At 38.8% G+C, this 19237-nt stretch overlaps 1 protein-coding gene across 1 annotated transcript in view; it reads right to left on the bottom strand.

Annotated features, from left to right (window-relative positions):
* The window catches only part of LOC112115997 (intraflagellar transport protein 74 homolog), a 56692-nt gene that overhangs the window by 5520 nt on the left and 31935 nt on the right, over positions 1-19237 (bottom strand). The window contains exons 12-17 of the mRNA XM_024213258.2: positions 18691-18770; positions 13527-13580; positions 10683-10780; positions 7765-7891; positions 3608-3771; positions 2430-2555 (exon numbers count right to left, since the gene is read on the bottom strand). Coding sequence (XP_024069026.1) covers positions 2430-2555; positions 3608-3771; positions 7765-7891; positions 10683-10780; positions 13527-13580; positions 18691-18770 — 649 coding nt within the window. The remainder of the gene's footprint in view (positions 1-2429; positions 2556-3607; positions 3772-7764; positions 7892-10682; positions 10781-13526; positions 13581-18690; positions 18771-19237) is intronic.

Genomic DNA, 19237 nt, shown 5'->3' with positions numbered 1-19237 from the left:
AGTGCTCTGACTAGTTGGCAGACACTACACAGAGTTTGTAGATTTGCATAATCACTGGTTATTTCTACTTTATATATTCAACCATCTCTGTTCTGATTAGTTCATGTATTCAGAATTTAAATTGTTTCCCAACAATAAAGATGACACGTCAGCTTCTTACTCCCTGAAGCTGAAGTAGAAAAAAATCCAAAATTTACATGAAAGTGGAAAAAAAAAAAAAACCAACAACCCCAAAACACAATAAGAATGTGGCTGGAAGAGAAATCAGTTCCCATCCTCTCTCTGTCTTTCTCTCTTTTTCTTAAAGCCAATCTGTTTTCCTCCTTCCTCCCATCTCTACAGTCGGTAAAGCTCTTGTTGCCAAAATGATAGTAATCTATTTGTATATAATATGTATATTGGAAGACTCCAGGGTGGTGGAGAGTTTAAAAGCCTCTTCCCTCCTGATTCACTTTTGAAACACAGTGTAAATAAAAATGTATATGAAAGTTATTGTGGGGGAAAGAAGCCTTGCTGGCCTGTAGGAAGGGGAATGAAAAGCAAAAAGAGAAAGAAAAGTGTTAGGGGAGGAGGGGAAGGAAGGGCTTATAAACTGCATTTAAAAGCAAAAAATTACCTTTTGCCAGTTTGGTTTCTGTAGTTTCTCCACTTTCATTTAAAAAACAATGTTTCATAAAAAAAATTCTGAATGGTTATGCTGATGATTGTTTAAAAGGTCCTTCTGAACATAGTAATAACCTTATTCTATTCTCAACATTTGAGCTCATTCAGCCTAGGATACAGCTATTAAATGGGAACGACCCTCTAGTGATAATGTTATGCCTGTGTTTATTAGGCTTTAAATCAACTAGATAGCTACAGATACAATATTGCACTGAAATACAGGTCAGAAGAATCACAGGACTTTAAATAAACTAACATTGTATGTCTCTATTCTTCAGATTCCTCTGAAAAGGCAGGTCAAGCCAAATAATACAAGAACACACTCCAAAAAGAAAAAGATGAGAAAATTTAAGAAATGCAAACTATTCTAATGCACTACTTTTTTGTGTTTATAATCCTGGGTTCAAATTTGGTTTAATTACAATATTTTTAATCCTAAAATCTTTAATTGGGCAAGACTATAATCTGAGTAAGAACCATAGGATTTGACCCAATATTTGTGCCAAATAAAAATTTCTCTTTGGAATGCAGGTGGAGAGGAATTTAGATCATTCTGCCGTATCTGTGTTGGCTCTACAATGCTAACAGAAGAAAAAAGAAATAACAAATTGTGAGTCTGACTACAGGTGAGGAGAACATCTATTGAGTAAAAAGGTCCTTTTTTTTTTTTTTAACATAATTATGTTTCTGATTATCAGCACATTTTAAATGTTGCCAACATACAACACATAGCAAACATGTTCTCTGCCCCAAGAGCTTACATTCTAATTAGGCAGCCCACACAGTACAAATACATAAATGCAAAAGATGACTGGATGACGGTCTAGACTGTCCAAAGTACAGTTGTTTTATAGTATGAAGTACATGCTTCTTTCTCTGGTGGTTTATCAATGAAAGACTACACAGGAGTAGTTGGTCGTAAGAGGGATTTTACTAAAGAAAGGCATAAACTGGTGGAGTTTCAATTCAGGTCCAAACACAAGCTACGTACTCATTACAAAATCAAAAATTCATCCTTCCTGGAGTCTATTTTTATTAACTAAAAGATACTACATAAAACTGAGCCTTTGCCCTCTCCCTAGGCTTGAATGCTCCTAGGATACTTGCTCTCAGAAACAGCGTGTCCCATGATGTCTGATGGGGTTCATCCTTGGTACTGCTAAACAATTACAGTGTTTATCCTAGGATCCTAAAAACATTTCTTAAGTGTGATTTAGTGTTTTTGCCTTTGGAGTGCAATAAATTGTTCCAAAAGTTTGGTATTTTCTATACGCTAAATAGGGGACGATGCCCCTTATAAGAACTTTTATCGCCCCTCTCCAAATTGCTCAGTATTTTATAGGCTGGAGAAAACATATTGCCATGGCCTCTTTGCACCAGCCAGTCAGCCCTGAGAAAAGTCAAGCCTGACCCTGAGCTCCTGCAGCAGCACCAGCACGGCTGGAGAGGAAAAATGAGGACTTTGAACAAAACTAAAATGAGTATTTAACAAGGGACTTGCAAATTTTTGACATAAGACTGGTCTCAACAGTTGAAATCGTTGGCTTTCAATACATTGATCAGGGAAGGGGGGTTTGTTAACATTCAGTTGAACAAGCTAGAGGATTTGGGCATGGAATTCCGATACACAGCTTTGAAAACTTACTCCAGAGTCTATGCATTCCTCTAAAAAACCCTAACTGATTCATTTAAATATAGTTTCATGTATTTGAGAAACACAAGACCTGGAATGAAACAATCGAAGAAACATCTATTTTGAACTATACCTGGGAATGTGTCTCATTTTCCTCAAGTTGTGTCTTTAGTGTTTCATACTCTGCGTTCAGTTGTTCCATTATTTTCTTGAAGGCATCTCTACGTTTTATCAACCTTTCTTTCTCCTCATGGAGTTTCTAGAGGAAGAAAAGCAAAATGGATCAAACTGGCCTTAAGGTACTGTGCTTCCATTAAACCTGCCAATTCCTTTGAATCTAAGAATTTCGAATATACTCATCACCACAGTGATCTCCTACTTTCCCACAGGAATCCATTCAAATTTACTATGGACTGGTGGTCCCAACTGTTCAATTGTTTTCAATTTAACTTTCCAGGAGCTACTTTCTTTTTCCACCCCCTAAACAAGAAGGTATACAGAAAGAATTCAGAACGTGTTCTACAAATATCACAAAAACGACACCAACACTTAGCGTGAGAAGTTGCATTTAATACCTGTGCACAAGATGTAGCCGTTAAAATGCACACTTGGTGATGTGAAATGAGGCACAAGTGTCCACAGTCTCTTTCGTGTCATGACAGCATGCAATGAGACTGGACAGAGCCCTGACGCTCAGGAGACCTGGGCTCTAGGCTTGATTCTGCCAATGGCCTGTTCAGTGAGTTTGGACTAGTCACTTCAACTCTCTGTGCCACAATTTCCCCATCTGTAAATTGGGGATAACGATACTAACCTCTTTGGTAAAGCAATTGGAGATCTATTGATGAAAAGAGCTACATAAGAGCTAGGTGTTGTTATTGTTATTACTATGTCAAATATAATGGAGGTGAATTTGGTGTCATTTGCTTCAAGCCTTCAAACAAATTACTTCCCAACATTGTTTTGAAAACAAAGATATAAACCAGACTCTGTCTGAACATAGCATGACAAATACAGTCTCAGAATATTAATGGCTGAGCTCTGAACACAGGCAATGTTGTTGTTGTTATTTGTATTGTATTGAGCCTCAGGCATGACCTAGGGTCCCATTGTGCTAGGTGCCGTACAAACACGGAACAGAAAGGTGTTCTCTGCCCAAAGAACTTATAATGTAAGTATTATATGGAGATATACCTATCTCATAGAACTGGAAGGGACCTTGAAAGGTCATCAAGTCCAGTCCCCTGCCTTCACAGCAGGACCAAGTACTGTCCCTATCTAGGTAGTGCTAACAGATACTGCTGTTATTACCCTTTTCTTCTCTTCTCCTGATGCTTTCAGAGCTGGCAAATTATTGTACATCTTCAAGTCCTTTGTCATCTGTTCGATTTTTTCTTTGAGAGAAGCCTGTTCATCGACCATCTTACCCTCCAACAATTCCATTTTCTGCAGGTCCATTCGCAGTCTTTGACTATCTGGAACACAAGGAACAAATGTTATAAGCAACAGTAACTTTTCTTCATGATAGTATTAGCCAATGCACAAAGATTTAACTCCCAATTTTCCACTACACAGTGCACCAGCCAAATCCTGCTTGCCTTATTCACATTGACACCCCTGGGACTATTCATGAGAATAAAGTAAGCAGGATTTGGCCCAACGTACAGTGCCATTTGTCAAAAGATATTATACAATTATTACAGACACTGAAGACTAGAGAGTCTAAGTCTAAGGAAACGCAGTGGTGATCTGAGATACTACAGGGTGGTAATTCCATTCTGCTTTTGTTAATATTTACTTCCTTGTCAATTTCAGGTTTTACTGTACCAGCACATTAGTACAAAATTTTGGTTGCAAACTATACAGGTGCCTATCTGTTTATTTTTAAACTGTTTCCATTCAATTTTTTAAATCATATAAATATTTCTGTTTTCATTTTTAAAAGAGTCTTGTTTTTATACTACTAAATTTAGGGTTAAATTTGCCCTGGACACTGGCTTTATAAATGAGGAACCATTCCAAAGCCTTAGATTAATAAGAATTGGTATATGTCACAACTGAAAAGATCATAATGCACTGGAATACTGTGTTCAATTCTGATCACCACACCTCAAAAATGATAAAACAGAATTAGAGGGGATTCAAATGTGGATGATCAGAAGGATCAAAGCCATGGAAAAAGTCTTAAATGAAGAGAGATGTAAGGGACTGTTTACTTTAGAGAGGAGATGAATAAGAGAGGACATGACAATGGTATACAAAATAATGAATGGTGTAGAGAAGGTAGATTGGGAACTTGCTTAATCACATACTTAGCACTAAATGCTATAAATGATGATAAAAACCCTTTAAAATGTGAACTGCTTACAATAATTAGATGAAAATATCTGTAGAAGTAGTTTTGCATTTTCTCAAAATTGAAATGCATATGTAAGATTTTTTGCTTTTAATTAAAAATAAAACAGATACAGGACCAACTAAAATTCATTTTTGGTGGATAAAAGTAATCAAAAAATCCTAAAAATGTTAGAAAAAGCTTCCTGTAATGCAATATCAGTATGCTGATAATGCTGGAGTAGACAGCTAAGGAATATTCCTATCCAAGCACACTTTCTAGAGAAAAAGGAAGAAGCTGTTTGGAGAAGGTAAAATTTATGCTCATATATATATAAAATATATATAAAAGAAACTAAAAACTTCTCTAGGGGAAAAGACAGGAAGAGGATGCAGCCCAGTTCCTTCTGATATGCCATTAAGTTGCAGAGTTTAGCAGGCAGTGTGTACACAGTAGCAAAGTCTGAGACCAAACTGCTTTGACCCAGGAAAATGTTTCTGGGAAACTATGCCATCAGCACATTTGTTTACTCTCTGTAGTTTCCTTTTTTGTTTTTAAAAAAAGGACTCTGGTGATGGCCTTTTATATCTTTGAGGTGGCAAGAAAATCTGGAAATCCACATTTTAATACCAATGGAAGAATTTTGCAGATTACTGTACTATAATTCAAGGTTTGGGAAGCACTCCAACTGGGGGGGAATTGTACAATCATTTTACTTTAAAAGAGCCCCTATTATGTTTATTATGGAACCTTTATTGTGGTTCCCAGTTCCAGGAATTTTCTTTATAAATAGTTTAAATTATCTGATTAAATTGTAGACTCTAAACTTTTTCAAGAAAGAAACTTTGTTTTCATACAATGTCCCTACAACATCTAGCACTGTTAGGGTATTACTGTAATGTAAAATAAAAATAATAAATATGCTTAGTTAAAATGCTCATAAGAAAAATATATTTCATATCTTGCCCTATAGTGCAAGGGTTAATTTTTCAAAATAGACACCTATGTTGTGGCTGCAAAATATGTATTTGCAAATTAGTTTGTTACAAAATATCCAGAGGCACATGGAAAACAGGCAATTAACATCATATTTTGTGCACAGCAATTACTTCTTTGCAGATACATATTTTGCAGTCACAACACAGAAGCCTATTTTGAAAACTGGTAGCAAGTACAGGCTGTGGTAGTCACCAAACAAAATGATTTATGATTATTGCAGCTTCCTTTCAGTAAGCAAACAAGGAAAACTTTGCTCAATCAGTAATGACACTGGCAAAGGTTTAGATTATGACAATAACAACACCATAAACTGCACAAATAAAGAATTAAATAGAGATCTCTATCACTACACCACAAGAAAAAAAAATCTCTGCTTTTAGAAAATATAGGCCTGATTCCCAAACTTTTACTCACATATCTAATGTGAATGCAGTCTTAACTTTATGCATATGAGTAGTCCCACTGATGTCAACAGGAATATTTTTGTGTTTTAAGTTAAGAATGTGCATGCCTGAGAATTTGATCTTGACGATTTACAAGGCAAGGTTTGGGCCATCCACATTATAGCTGCCAGGAATCCTCTTTGGGATATGTCTACACAGCAGCTAGAGCAGGGATAGGCAACCTTTGGCCCGCAGCCCGTCAGGGTAAGCCCCCTGGCGGGCTGGGCTGGTTTGTTTACCTGCCACATCCGCAGGTTCAGCCGATTCGCTGCTCCAGGCCAATGGGGGTGGGGGGAGCGGCAGCCAGCACATCCCTCGGCCTGTGCCACGTCCCGCCGCCCCCATTAGCTTGGGACGGTGAACCGCAGCCAGTGGGAGCCACGATCAGCCGAACCTGCGGATGTGGCAGGTAAACAAACCGGCCCGGCCTGCCAGGGTGCTTACCCTGGCGGGCCACGGGCCAGAGGTTGCTGATCCCTGAGCTACAGCCTGAGCCCTGCGAGTCCATGGGGCTGCTTCATTGCTGTGTAGACTTTTGTGCTTGGGCTGCAGCCTGGGCTCTAGGACCCTTGCAGGGTATGAGGGTCCCAGAGCTCAGGTTCCAGCCCAAGCCTGAAGTCTACACAGCAATGAAACATCCCCATGAGCCCGAGTTGGCTAGCACAGGCCAGCGCAGGTTTTTCTTTGCTGCATAGACATACCCTTAGAAAAGCATTAACAAAACGTAAGTATAAGCAACATTATGGGGTCCATTTTCAAACTGATACATGGTTATTTCACTGCACGGCTCTCTACTACTTTCTATTAAATGTTATTTTAAAATTTATGAAGAGCCTAGAGTTTGAGTCAGTTGCTAATAAATCAAAATAAATAAATAAAGCAAACGCCTACTAATGCAATGGGAAGTGCAATACACAATATTAAAATGCACTCTTAATATGTCCTAAACCAAGTAAGCAAGAAAATCAGTTATTGCTAATAGTCAGAGAAATAGTCTTCTTATGATGAATTATAAATCATTTGTGTTAGCACTAATAGGAGTTATATAAAGGCACCAAAAGAAGATACATCCCTCAGTATTTGCATTGCCTCACACCCTAGCTCAGGGGTGGGCAAACTTTTTGGCCCGAGGGCCACGAGGGGTTCGGGGTGCGGGCTCTGGCCTGGTGCCGCTTCCCTGGAGCAGCTCCAGGGTGGCAGCGGCACGCACCAGGGCCAGGGCAGGCTCCCTGCGTGCCCTAGCCCCGCGCTACTCTGGCACCACGTCCCTGCGGCCTCTGGGGGATGGGGGGCAGAGGGCTCCACACGCTGCACTCCCTTGCGGGTACCTCCTCCGAAGCTTCCACTGGCCGTGGTTCCCCGCTCCTAGCCAATGCGGGGGGAGGTATCCACAGGGGAGGGCAGCGCACGGAGCCCTCTGTCCCTCCTCCCCCAGGGGCCGCAGGGACGTGATGCCGGCCGCTTCCAGGAGCGGCGCGGGGCCCGTGGCGCCACAGGGGTGGCAATCCAATGGGCCAGATCCAAAGCCCTGACGGGCCGTAGTTTGCCCACCCCTGCCCTAGCTACAGTGTTTTAGCATACATGGTATGCAAGATCACCAACCCTGTACTCTGTCGTGTATTCTATGACTCTCATGTTATTTAATTTTTAAAAAGGAAGGAATTTGCAAATTCATACATTATATGCCTCACCTGTACTCAAATTTTTAGCGGTGCTCTGTGATTTTTGCATTTCATTTGATTTGAAAGTGAGGTCTTCCTGCATGATCTTCAGCTCTTGATTGGTAACAGAGGAGATTTGTTTCATACGATTGACATTCTGTTCATTTACAGAAATAAGAACAGTAAATTAGAACATTTGATATCTTTGCAGCTATGAGTGTTCACTGGAAAGCAAGAAAAAAGCTCTGCTAATACATCACTTATGACTTAACTCTTTTACAACACTCTTGGACAAAATATTTTTAAATAGTTTGAGACCATTTAAATATAATGATTTTCTATTTCAGGTCTGCCAGCCTGAACTGTGTCCCTTTTATAACTGATGTATTGATATACCATTGAGGATGAAGTAGGGATGTTTAAATGACATTGCCTTAGATATTATTTCACTTGTGGTAGAGTCATTGTACTATAAAGTAAAGCCCTACTTCATTTGTGATATTGCAGAAATTGTGGATCATGCAATACTAGGCTTCCCCCACAATTTTGATTTTAATTAGCTTACTTTGTGCAGTCCACAGTTTTACATACATTCTGAGTATGCAATTAGTACCGCAGTAACATTCAATGCCTGTAAAATGTAAAAGGCTAAAATGACTTAACTCGATTTCTACAGCAGTTGTGTTAGGACTTTTAGCCTTCTGAATTTTATATTGTACCGGTCACTTTTTTTTAAGGGAATGTAATATAGTTGCAGCAAAATGTCTGGTTATCAAAAAAATTAGCAGGCATAACATAATATTGTTCCAGCAAATTTTTCTTAAACAAATACCTTTACTCTGCTTTTCCAAATTACGGCTATTAATAAAGGTCAATTATTACTTTTCTGCTATTTTCCAGCCACAATTATTTGACAATCATCCCGTGATTCAGGTAGGGTCTTAACTATGTGGGGGGAAAATGGTCAGGGCCTAAACTTTGGTTAAGCAGTCTGTATAGTATGGCCTGAACGCAGAAAAGGGGGGGGGGGGGGGGTAGAAAAAGAAGGGAAAAGAGAAGTCATGAAAGCAGAACTAACTGTAGAAACTATAAAAGCAGAACTAACCATTTGTAATAACTTATGATTAATAGCTGCCAGGTGACAGAGCAAGAAACCGCAAAGGGCAAAAGTAAGGTAAAACAGAAAAGGCTTGCTTTGCTTTATTCCTTATATGGATGTAAAATTTTAAGGAAGCATATGTAATTTTTGTGGTTTTATCCTATATAAGCTCTCGCATTTTATCTGTCGGGGGGGTTCGGCTGCCTTGGCTGACTCCCCCATGCATGCATGTTTGATTGATCAATAAAGGAGCCTCAGGCTGTCTGATCCAAAATCAACCGTGTGGTCAATTTTCCACAACAACTACAAGGAAAATTTAATTCCCCTGTGTCATGGGACTTGCAGCACATCAACTCTTAAGCAACCTTCCTAGTAAAATAATTTGAAGTCATGGGGCATCATGTTGAAGAACAGTATCAAGGAGCTGGTAAAACACTATTTATTCAAAATAATACTTGGCTAAAAGATGCCTATGACAATCCTCTACAAATAGTTCAAAGGAATCAAAATCAAAGAAATGGAAGAGTTGTTTTGGGGAGAATTGGAAAAAAATATAGTATGATATTGATAGTGGGAAAATTCTAGCTGGACACCAGGAGCATATATAATTTAGAAACTATACAGAAGGGAACTCCAGAAATACTTTTAATAGGTTAGGTAGAAGAAATTTCCTAAAAATAACATAAATTGGAATATGGAAAATAATCTAAGGGAGATGACTGAATCCTCCCCTTCATTTATGATGTTCAGACTTGGTCTGGATCAGGGGTGGGCAAACTACAGCCCGAGGGCTGCATCCGGCCCTGCAGATGTTTTAATCCGGCCCCCAAGCTCCCGTCGGGGAGTGGGGTCAGGGGCTTGCCCTGCTCCGCACGGCTCCCGGAAGCAGCGGCATGTCCCTCCTCTGGCTCCTACACGTAGGGGCAGCCAGGGGGCTCTGCAAGCTGCCCCCGCAGCTCCCATTGGCCAGGAACTGCGGCCAATGGGAGCTGTGGGGGAGGCGACTGCGGACAGGGCAGCGTGCAGAGCCATCTGGCCACGCCTCTGCAAAAGGAGCTGAAGGGGGGACATGCCGCTGCTTCTGGGAGCTGCTTGAAGTAAGTGCCACCCGGAGCCTGCACCCCTGACCCCCTCCCGCGCCCCAGCCCCCTGCCCCAGCCCTGATCCCCCTCCCGCCCTCCGAACCCCTCAGTCCCAGCCGGGTGCACCCTCCTGCACCTCCAACCCCTCATCTCCAGCCCCAGCCAGAGCCCGCACCCTCAGCTGGAGCCCTCACCTCTCCCTCTCCCGCACCCTAACCCCCTGCCCCAGCCTGGATCCCCCTCCCACACCCTGAACTCCTCATTTCTGGCCCCACCCCAGAGCCCACACCCCCAGCCAGAGCCCTCACCCCCTCCCGCACCCCACCCATCAATTTTGTGAGCATTCATGGCCCGCCATACAATTTCCATACCCAGATGTGGCCCTCAGGCCAAAAAGTTTGCCCACCCCTGGTCTAGATAAACTAGCAATCAATGAAATTTCTTAGTTTTAGTATTCTCGCATGTTTCATATTGATGGATTATAGTAATGCTAAAGACTTTTCTTTTGTTCTGGTCACAAATATCATCTGATGTTATTAATTGTAAAATTTCCCTCAAAACAGTGACAGAGAATACAACAGTAATTAAATACATTTTACTTTTTTACAATAACACATGGTATCAGTTTATTGTTTGGAAGATAGTTACACCAATAATTGGGTTGAATAGTATTTAATCACCATTGTTCTATTTAATCTCCTCAATGTCTTTTATGAGGCTCCCATTTATGACTGCCTAATTTATCAGAGACAGAGAAAGGCACTTACCCTACTTGAGTGCTCTAACAGTGCAACAATGTTGGCCTCTATCTGTGCCTTCCGTTCCAGTTCCTGGGTCTTCATCTCTTCAAAAGTCTCAAGAAAGTCTACGGATCAAAAAACAAGATAAGGGAGGATGCTGTTTACATTAACATTTTGGGTTCTCCATTATGACTGTACTTACTCTGAATTCAACAGCAAATATAAAAATACCTCACTGTAGTTTTACAAAATTGTATCTTATAACACCTAAGATTTAAATATACTTCAATTTAAATAAAATACTCTATCAAGTAATTTCATGCTTAATAAATGCTGGGGTCTGAGAAGCTTTGCAGTTTTATTTTTTTAATCTGTATTTTACTATTTACCATTTTGTTAAAATTTTAAAGATGGGAACAAGTGAGAAATAATCACATTTTTAAAATAAAATCAATTACAGCTTGCTTATTTAAGACATTTCTTTGCTGAGTTAAGTGGAAGAGATTTTCCCCCCAGTTTTCCAGTTCCATTTTTTTAGAATGATGCCATATCAATGCATGTTTTTGGCATTTTTGGTACTTATACAATTGTTCACTCAAGATGTATGCTTCTGGCTAACAGTCTATAAAATTAAAGAGGACAACATAAGGATGACAACAGACAGGTGGAGACTGAGACAACACAAATAACTTTAGAGAATCTCCATTTTACTATTTACCATCCATCTAAAACTATTTCTGCAAAGCAAACTCATTAGCTTTATATTCAACATATTACAAATCTAGCACTTAGACAATGCAGTGAAAGCTCACTAGAAAATCCTTAAGGAGAGGCAAAGAGAAAAGGCTTCTGGTACTCTAAGTCTCCTCAATTGCCATTTAACTCCCCTACAGATATTTCAGAACACAGGAGCAAAATTCTTTCTTGCCCACTGCTTAGACCATGTTGTGCCCCTCCTCAAGCCCCGTCTGTGCCTCTCTTATGCCTTTCCCATAAAATTTAATTTAATACAGAGACTGAGTCGGTCAGATAGACAAAGGAAACTTGAGGCAGAAGAGAGGAACAAAGAGGCATGCTTTTGTAGTAGAGGGAATCTTTTTCCACTGTGATCCAGCCAGGATTTGGAGCTAAAGGATAGTGACTGCAGGGGTCAGCTAGATAGCCTTCATGTTTTGAAGGAGAAGCCATAAATTGCAGGAGGGGAACCCTTGACACCCTAGAGGACTCTGAAAAAATCCCAAAGAATGCTCAAGAGAGGTGAGGAAACTGAGGCAGGGAATGATGTATAGCTGTTTGATTGATTTTTGTGCTGTCTAAAGTAAAGAGTAATTATTTTGGATCCCTTTGCAAAGCCTGTGTCCGTTTGCTTGAACTATCACTGGTCCCTGAAGAGGTAAAACATAGCCCAGAGTATCTGCAAGTTTGGAGCTCCGGGAAAGTGATAGCTGATAGTTTCATGGCCTAGGCAGCTGGGGGGCCTCAACCGTCAGAAGGGGGTGTTAGAAAGGGAATCTGAAACCTGCAAGTGTGCCTAGAAACCCAGAGACAGTGCCTGGACTCTGCTCAGACTCAGGAAAGCTTATAAGCATGTGTGTCCAGGCATGTTACATATCAGAGAAAAGAAGACTGAAGTATTACTTGCTAGATTTGGAGCCACAAATTTGTTTCCAAAGAAGATGTGTAAATGTCATTCAGGATATCAGACAGGAATCTCTTCTGCCCCACAAAATCCTCACAAATATTTTCTCTCCACAATTTTAGAAAGAGAGTTGAAACTTATAAAATATTGAGTTGGTTCAAAGCAGAGGGAATGGAAAAATGGGACTCATGAAATAAACTTACCTTTAGAAAGAAACATTTTAAATGGGTTCCTAGAGATCATTACAACACAAAGATGTATACAGTAAAGCTTTTCCATACTAATTCTATAAAGGAACAAAGTCCAAGGCATCAATGGATGTCCATATATGTATGATATAAATATTTTACAATATTTTGACTCAAGTTGTGGATTTAGAGAATTATTACCCAAAACTTAACAGTGATTCACAAGATGACCACTTTTTCAACCTAACAGACAGTGCTTTCTCCTAAAAGTTAAAAAAATCTATTCTACTCTTCCTGTGTACCGCGTACCCTCGCTCTTCTCATCCTAAACGCTCCCTAAACAATTTTTTCTTCTGGCAAAGTCTATATATACTGATCTCACCAACAGTGCCTTCTTTCATGCAAACTGGTTTTCTACATAGCACATGTCTAAATCTGCTGGTAAGCTCTTGGAAGTTCCTGGTTTGGCTTTGTAAAGAGCCGTATATATTTATAATGCTCTATAAACATTCTAACAATAGGATACCTTTTAAAATATATTTTTGCCCTAAATGTTTTGCACCCTCACTCCGCCTCTGCTGAGGCTTCTATGTCATGAAACCTCATTGGAAAGTCAGAAAGCTTTAGTAGTACTCATCTTAGAAAAATAAGTAAAAATGTACTAAAGTTGTAGTTTCTGATTCTCAGAGCAACTTCAAAGTTTTGCTCTTATTCAGAACACCAGTGGGCACTCCATGACATTTTTATTTAACTTTCATTTTAGCATATTTTTAAAAATTCTTTTTTATTCTAGCTTTTACCTCGTAAAAACGTGTTCCTGAAATCTTAAACGCCAGATGATGAGCCAGGAAAAGTGCTCCAATCATCTGTAAATGTGCAGTATCAGTTACCTTGGGCTGAGGCATCTCTGAATCAGGTAACAGGGTCTTAAGACAAGTGGTCAGCAGGTCAACCGTTTTGGGGTTCAAATAAATTGTGCTTTGACAATCCAAAAAGCCTTGTGCTTTGGCAGTCCAGGAATCTAATCTGTATTAAACAACTTACTGTCCATGCTTTCCTCTCTCTTCTTCAGCTCCTTGTATTTCAGATTTTTCTCCCCTACAAGAGACGTAACATTGATTTAACTCCAAAACATTAACTGCTCCGAACTCTAAATTGTGTTTTTTATAGGTCTTTTTTTATTAACTCAGTCCTGTAGCAGGCTTAGGTAGGCAAAACTTCAATTATCTAAAACGTGAATTCGGCATACTTAAGCACAAAAGGATTGGACTGTATGTTATTTACATGTCTCACTATAATCATTGTCAATCAACAGCAAATGATACACATTTCAAAAAAAGGGAAGCAGCATAACAATACGTCATCAGTGTAATCTTCAGGGTTTTTTTTAAAATATACATAGTGGGATAGAGGTCACGTGCCTCAGAATTTGACAGTGCCCCAAATATTTTTTTTAAATTGTATTAGTTGGCAGATTTTTTTAAAATTAAGGGCAAGTACATTTTAGAATATTAGTCTGTTTCACTTTCTAGTGTTGGAAAATCACATTTGTGCAATTGGGCCATGTCGACTGGCAAACTAAGTCATTCTGCAATTCTTTTTAAGATTTGGGAAGTGATGCCAGTTTCTCTAGCTTTCAGCAGTCAAGATTACTTTGTGATGTACTTTCTGGATATTAATAAGGTAGCAATCTTCAATTAAATAAGATAAAACAAAAAATCCCACATCATCTATATTGTCATGCATTAGGATGGTCTTAAATAACGAACTCATGGTTCTGCTTCATCCCTAATTTGGATTTCAACTGCGTTAGTCACAGGGAAGAAAATGAATATCCAGTAGAAAGCATAATATATACATTTAGCTTTCTACAGTGTAGCAATTTACTGGTGGTGGTTGGGAAAGCTATGTTAGGACAAGATTAAGCTGAGAATTTGAATGCATAAGTTAGGAAATGTATCCTTCCTGACAAATTTGTGTACATTAATTAAACTTTATTTTTTTAAAATATTTTTAACACGCTCTAGATTACATAAATGTTTATTCAGAGGGTCAAATTCATTGTGTACACCTCTTATTTAAACCATTTGGATCAGATTGTAACTTTCACTGTTAACCTGTGCTGGGGTGCAAGAAAGCACTCCTTGCATTCACTACTCATATAGCAAGTAGCCACACGGGGAAAAGCAGCTTTTATGGGGCTGACTTCTCTTGCTCAAGTAGGCTGAGTAAACAAGCAATTAGTGGGGAGCTTTGACTCCACACTCAATGTGCCAGCCACAATAGCTGTGCTGGCAATAATTCAAATAAATAATAATAATAACAGCAGAGTTTAGGGCTGGTGCAGATTACTCACCCTGCTGGAGGAAGGGGAAATTGGAGATCAGATTGTGATTCTGAATCACAGTCTAGTTACTAGTCTGCTCTTAAAGTAGTTCAGCTATGCGCTTCCCTTCATTCAGGGCTTGTGGCAAGCCATAATTTAGTCCAACGTGAACAGGGTTTAGGTAGCACAATTCACTTCAGCATGGGAACAAAATGTAAAAAAAAAGTGTTTAAAATAATGCTAAGGTAAGACCATTAGAATGTTTTTAACAGTGACAGTATCAGTACATATACCATGATGGCCTTACCTCAAGCCACCTTTGTACCTAAATACTGGGTTACAAGAAGTCTTCAATTAAGGAGTCTCAGAACGGGGGCAGACTCTTACTATATATGCTGCAAAATTTCAAGAAGATGGGGCAAGTTCATCATGTTGTGGCAGCCTTCACTTAATAAGTGCCTGGTTTGAAATTCAGTCTTATCACTAATTTCAACATATGTCAGAGCATTTAAAAAGCACAGAAGGAAAGGAAAAGCTGGATATAGATTTAACTGAGCAAGCACATTTCCCCCCAAGTCTTTTACATCTACATCCTCTCTGCTTTCCTTTTTATCTAGTGCATATAAACAATAAGCATAACCAGTGGCCTCTGAGGGACAGTGATTTTGCTTGAGTTTCCTTGCAGCTGTGGCCTTGTTTCTTGCTGACTCTCCCTTTCATGATACAGGGTAAATTAGCAACATGAAGTCCATTCCACTTGCAAGAAGACTGTGCATCACTCTACATGGTTAGCATGTTAAGGCTGACTGTAAGCAATCTAAGAGAGTTTAAAGAATTATAGCACTAGTTTTAAAATGTCCATAGTGTATAAATAAGTTTAGCTCAAAAGTTTGAATTATTTTACCAATAACATACTTTAAACTTCATTTGCAGACTACATTCCAGAAATCTGATTTATTAGGAGCTTGTGACTGGTCACTTAAACGTCATTGCCAACTTACAAGTCACATATTGTAAGTGGACTTTTTTTTTTTTTTTTAACTATATTATTTTAGATGATTAAAAGTAAAAAATTTAAAAATCCTAATTACTTGCTTTTCTGCTTGGACAATAAAAATCAATGAAGTCAGTTTTACTTTTCTTTATAACAGTCACTTTTACTTTCATGATTTTAGCCGTGAAATATTTGGATTTCAAATGCTGCAAAGGAATTTTTAGATGTATAAAATCAACTGTTTTCACTTGACATTTTCATTTTCATTTTTTGAAATGTTGCTATTGAACTGAGGCGTTATAAAAAGCTTATTTATATAAAATTTAAATTTGGGGCCAAATATAAGTTAACGTAGTCCCAGTTGCACTAATAGTTTGTGTACTGAGCGCCAATAACAGAAGTACATTGAAAAAATTACATCCTAACCATTAATAATATTATTGGCTCTAATTTCTTCCTATTGTGTTTGAATCAGTTTGCCAAGTGCTCTAATTCACTACTGAGCAATTCTCCCATAAACTTGACCCACCTCTGGACAGCACTGCTTTACTTTTCAAATCCATTGTAGGTTCCACTAAAAACCTCTAATCAGAGGCTTTTGCAAGAAGCACCTTGGCTCTCAACATTCACACAAGAAATGGGCAGAAGAAGTCAGCAGCAGTCCAGAGCACAATGAGAGAGAATGACTATTTCAGCCACTGTTTCAGAAATTTCTTTTTGTGCTATCCAGCTGCTGTTCCTGTTAACAATAATTAGAAAGTTGGCACTGATTCACCAAAGAATTTAAGCACATGCGTAAATTCATGCGTATTCAGCAAAGCACCTATGCATGTGCTTAACTTCAAGTGCTATAAGCCTCTAGTCTACCTTGTAAAAGTGCGGGTGACAAAAGTTTCAAAGGAGTACAACTTACGGACAAGGACCAGGTTAAGCACAGTTTGTGAGGACAAGTTATGTAATCACTACTTTCCCGGTCAAAAATACAGTAGTCATGCAGTGATGTTTTAAACAGATAAAAAGCTGAAGAGGGAAAAATAAATTTCATGGGGCAGATTCTCAGCTGGTGTAAACTGTTGTCTGTCCATGGAGCTGTGACAATTTAGACCAGGTGGGCTCTGTCCCCACAGTGCACGAACAAGGTCAGTGCCCAATACATTCCTGATTCAATATAGATTGTAGGAAACATTATTGGCTATCAGATAAATATATAAGGTAGTCTCATTCAGCCTGTAATACTTCTACTGACCATTCCAGGTATCAGGGTATCAGCAGTTCTACTAAATGTACTTCATACACTTCTTTTAAACAAAGGCCTTTAGAAAACAAATGATGGCAGCAGAGCAAGTGCAATGGAGGACCAGCAACAAAAGGACTGGTTGCTATGCAGTTGCTAAACTATAAACTAAGAAGCAATTCACTCCTTACCTTCTATACTCATCCAAGGATACAAAGATAACAGTGTTGGAAACCAAATGAAAAGAAAAATAAAAGCAAAACAGAAAAGCTCTTACTGCTATCTGGAAAGGGGAAATTAATAATAAATAAATGTTTTCAATAACAAGCTATTTCTCTGGGAAACAATGAAAATGCTACATTTCAGTAATAGGAAATGAAATGTCATACAAGAGATCGAAAAGAGAAACAACAAGTATTATGCAATTGTTTAAGCTACACTCAATCACAGTATAATTATTGTCGTTTCGAAGAAACTAGAGGTCAGATTGTGTGCTGAGCCTCCTCTCAAGAGGAAAAAATACTCAGGAGAGTTAAAAATATTATATTTATTTACACACACATTTTAATTTAAAGGTCTCATAGGAAACAAAATAACTTCTGTTACAGAGACTCCTGCAGCAGCATCGTAATAATGCAGCTCCCAGTCAAAGTAAGAGCCACCAGAATTAGAACAAGGCTTTCCCTGGGCTGAGTTTCCAGGGTGAACAGAATTTTGTCAGGGCTGATATGGGCATCTGCCTAAACTAAGCTTCCCCAGCTGGACTAAGTTACACAAGCCTTGATTAGACTCCTAGGCTAAACTGAATCTCTCATAATTGGAACAGGTCTCTGCCCAAGCCAGGCTCTCAAGCCAATTTCAGTCCTACACTTCCAACACTGGAGTACGACTCTTTCTAAATCAGGCTAGAAAGACCCTTTTTAAGCTGGGGTGAGTTTAGTAACTCATTAAGCCCACTACCACTAAGCTCCAGTCAATAAGCAATCACTCAGAGATGGACCACTGTTAGCTCAAAGTCAAACTGCCTCCAGTTGCTATGGAACAGGGAATGAGCTACTGTGTAGACTGTCAGGGACAGAAAATGTATGATCTGACATACTTGATCAAAGCATTGGTCAATCAAGTTGTTATTCTGCTACTTGGCCGGGGCTAAAACATCTGACGCTTCAAAGGAAGAATTCAGCTCCATTTTCATGTTTCACATTACACATTGTTCATTACAAGCAATAAACATTCCAAAATCCAAATTAACTGACAATATTTCGGAGATCAAAGACAACAAAAAAATACAGTATTTTGTTTTTCTGGTGATATACTACTTTTACAGTGGTGCAGTAATAAAGGCTTGTTTTTTCTCAAGAAGCCATGCAGATATGATTGGGGCAACACAGAAGAAACAGACAGGTGCACTAAGTGCTATTTTTATACAGTTATTTTACTGACCAGAACCACACTTCCGGCCTCAAGCCAATTTAAGGAACTCACCATTTTGGAAATCTACAAACTGGAGTTTGTGCCCTTCCAGATCAGGCTACGCAAATGCAGATGCAAATCAGAGTTTTAGGACACCCCAAATTGCAAACCACATGCAAACTTAAAGACAACTTTTGTAAATTTGGCTCTTTAGATTCTATTTTGAATTTGGTGCTATTACCTTGATGCTCCTCCAGATCCATGTCAAGTCGTCGAATGACATCATTAAAATGGTTGATTTTTTCTTTTATTTCTGTCAGCCTAATAATAAATAAAATTTGTAGCTAAAACTGTGCTATTAAATGGTTAGCTTTTAAGAGGCACTATGAAGGATCAGAATACAAATAGTAAACAGACTGTATTACTAATACAAATAATAATAGAATAGTAAGGTCATTATTATAACAAGCATTTGTATGGCACCCCTCACCATGGTCTCTCAATGTACTAAACACATTGTTTCTGCCTCATTTTGGACTAAAAACCTTTTGTCTTTGTGAAACAAACATAATCACTACAATTATTCAGTTCTTATTCAGTTTGTGTTACTATATGGGTCCCTCTGTTGGTTGTTACACAGCTTTACAGCGAGACAACAAATGGCATAACGCAGCAGGAAATAGTGATTTTTATTTAAATAAAATTCTCTGTATAACAATATTAATTAAGAAATGTAAAACACTGTAGACTATAATCAAATGGATTAAGTAATTACATTACATTCAGAA

The sequence above is a fragment of the Terrapene carolina genome, unplaced genomic scaffold, assembly GCF_002925995.2.
Source record: "Terrapene carolina triunguis isolate 2854851 unplaced genomic scaffold, T_m_triunguis-2.0 Scaffold35098, whole genome shotgun sequence".
In the NCBI taxonomy this organism is placed as follows: domain Eukaryota; kingdom Metazoa; phylum Chordata; order Testudines; family Emydidae; genus Terrapene; species Terrapene triunguis.
This window is presented reverse-complemented; position numbering and strand designations above follow the sequence as displayed.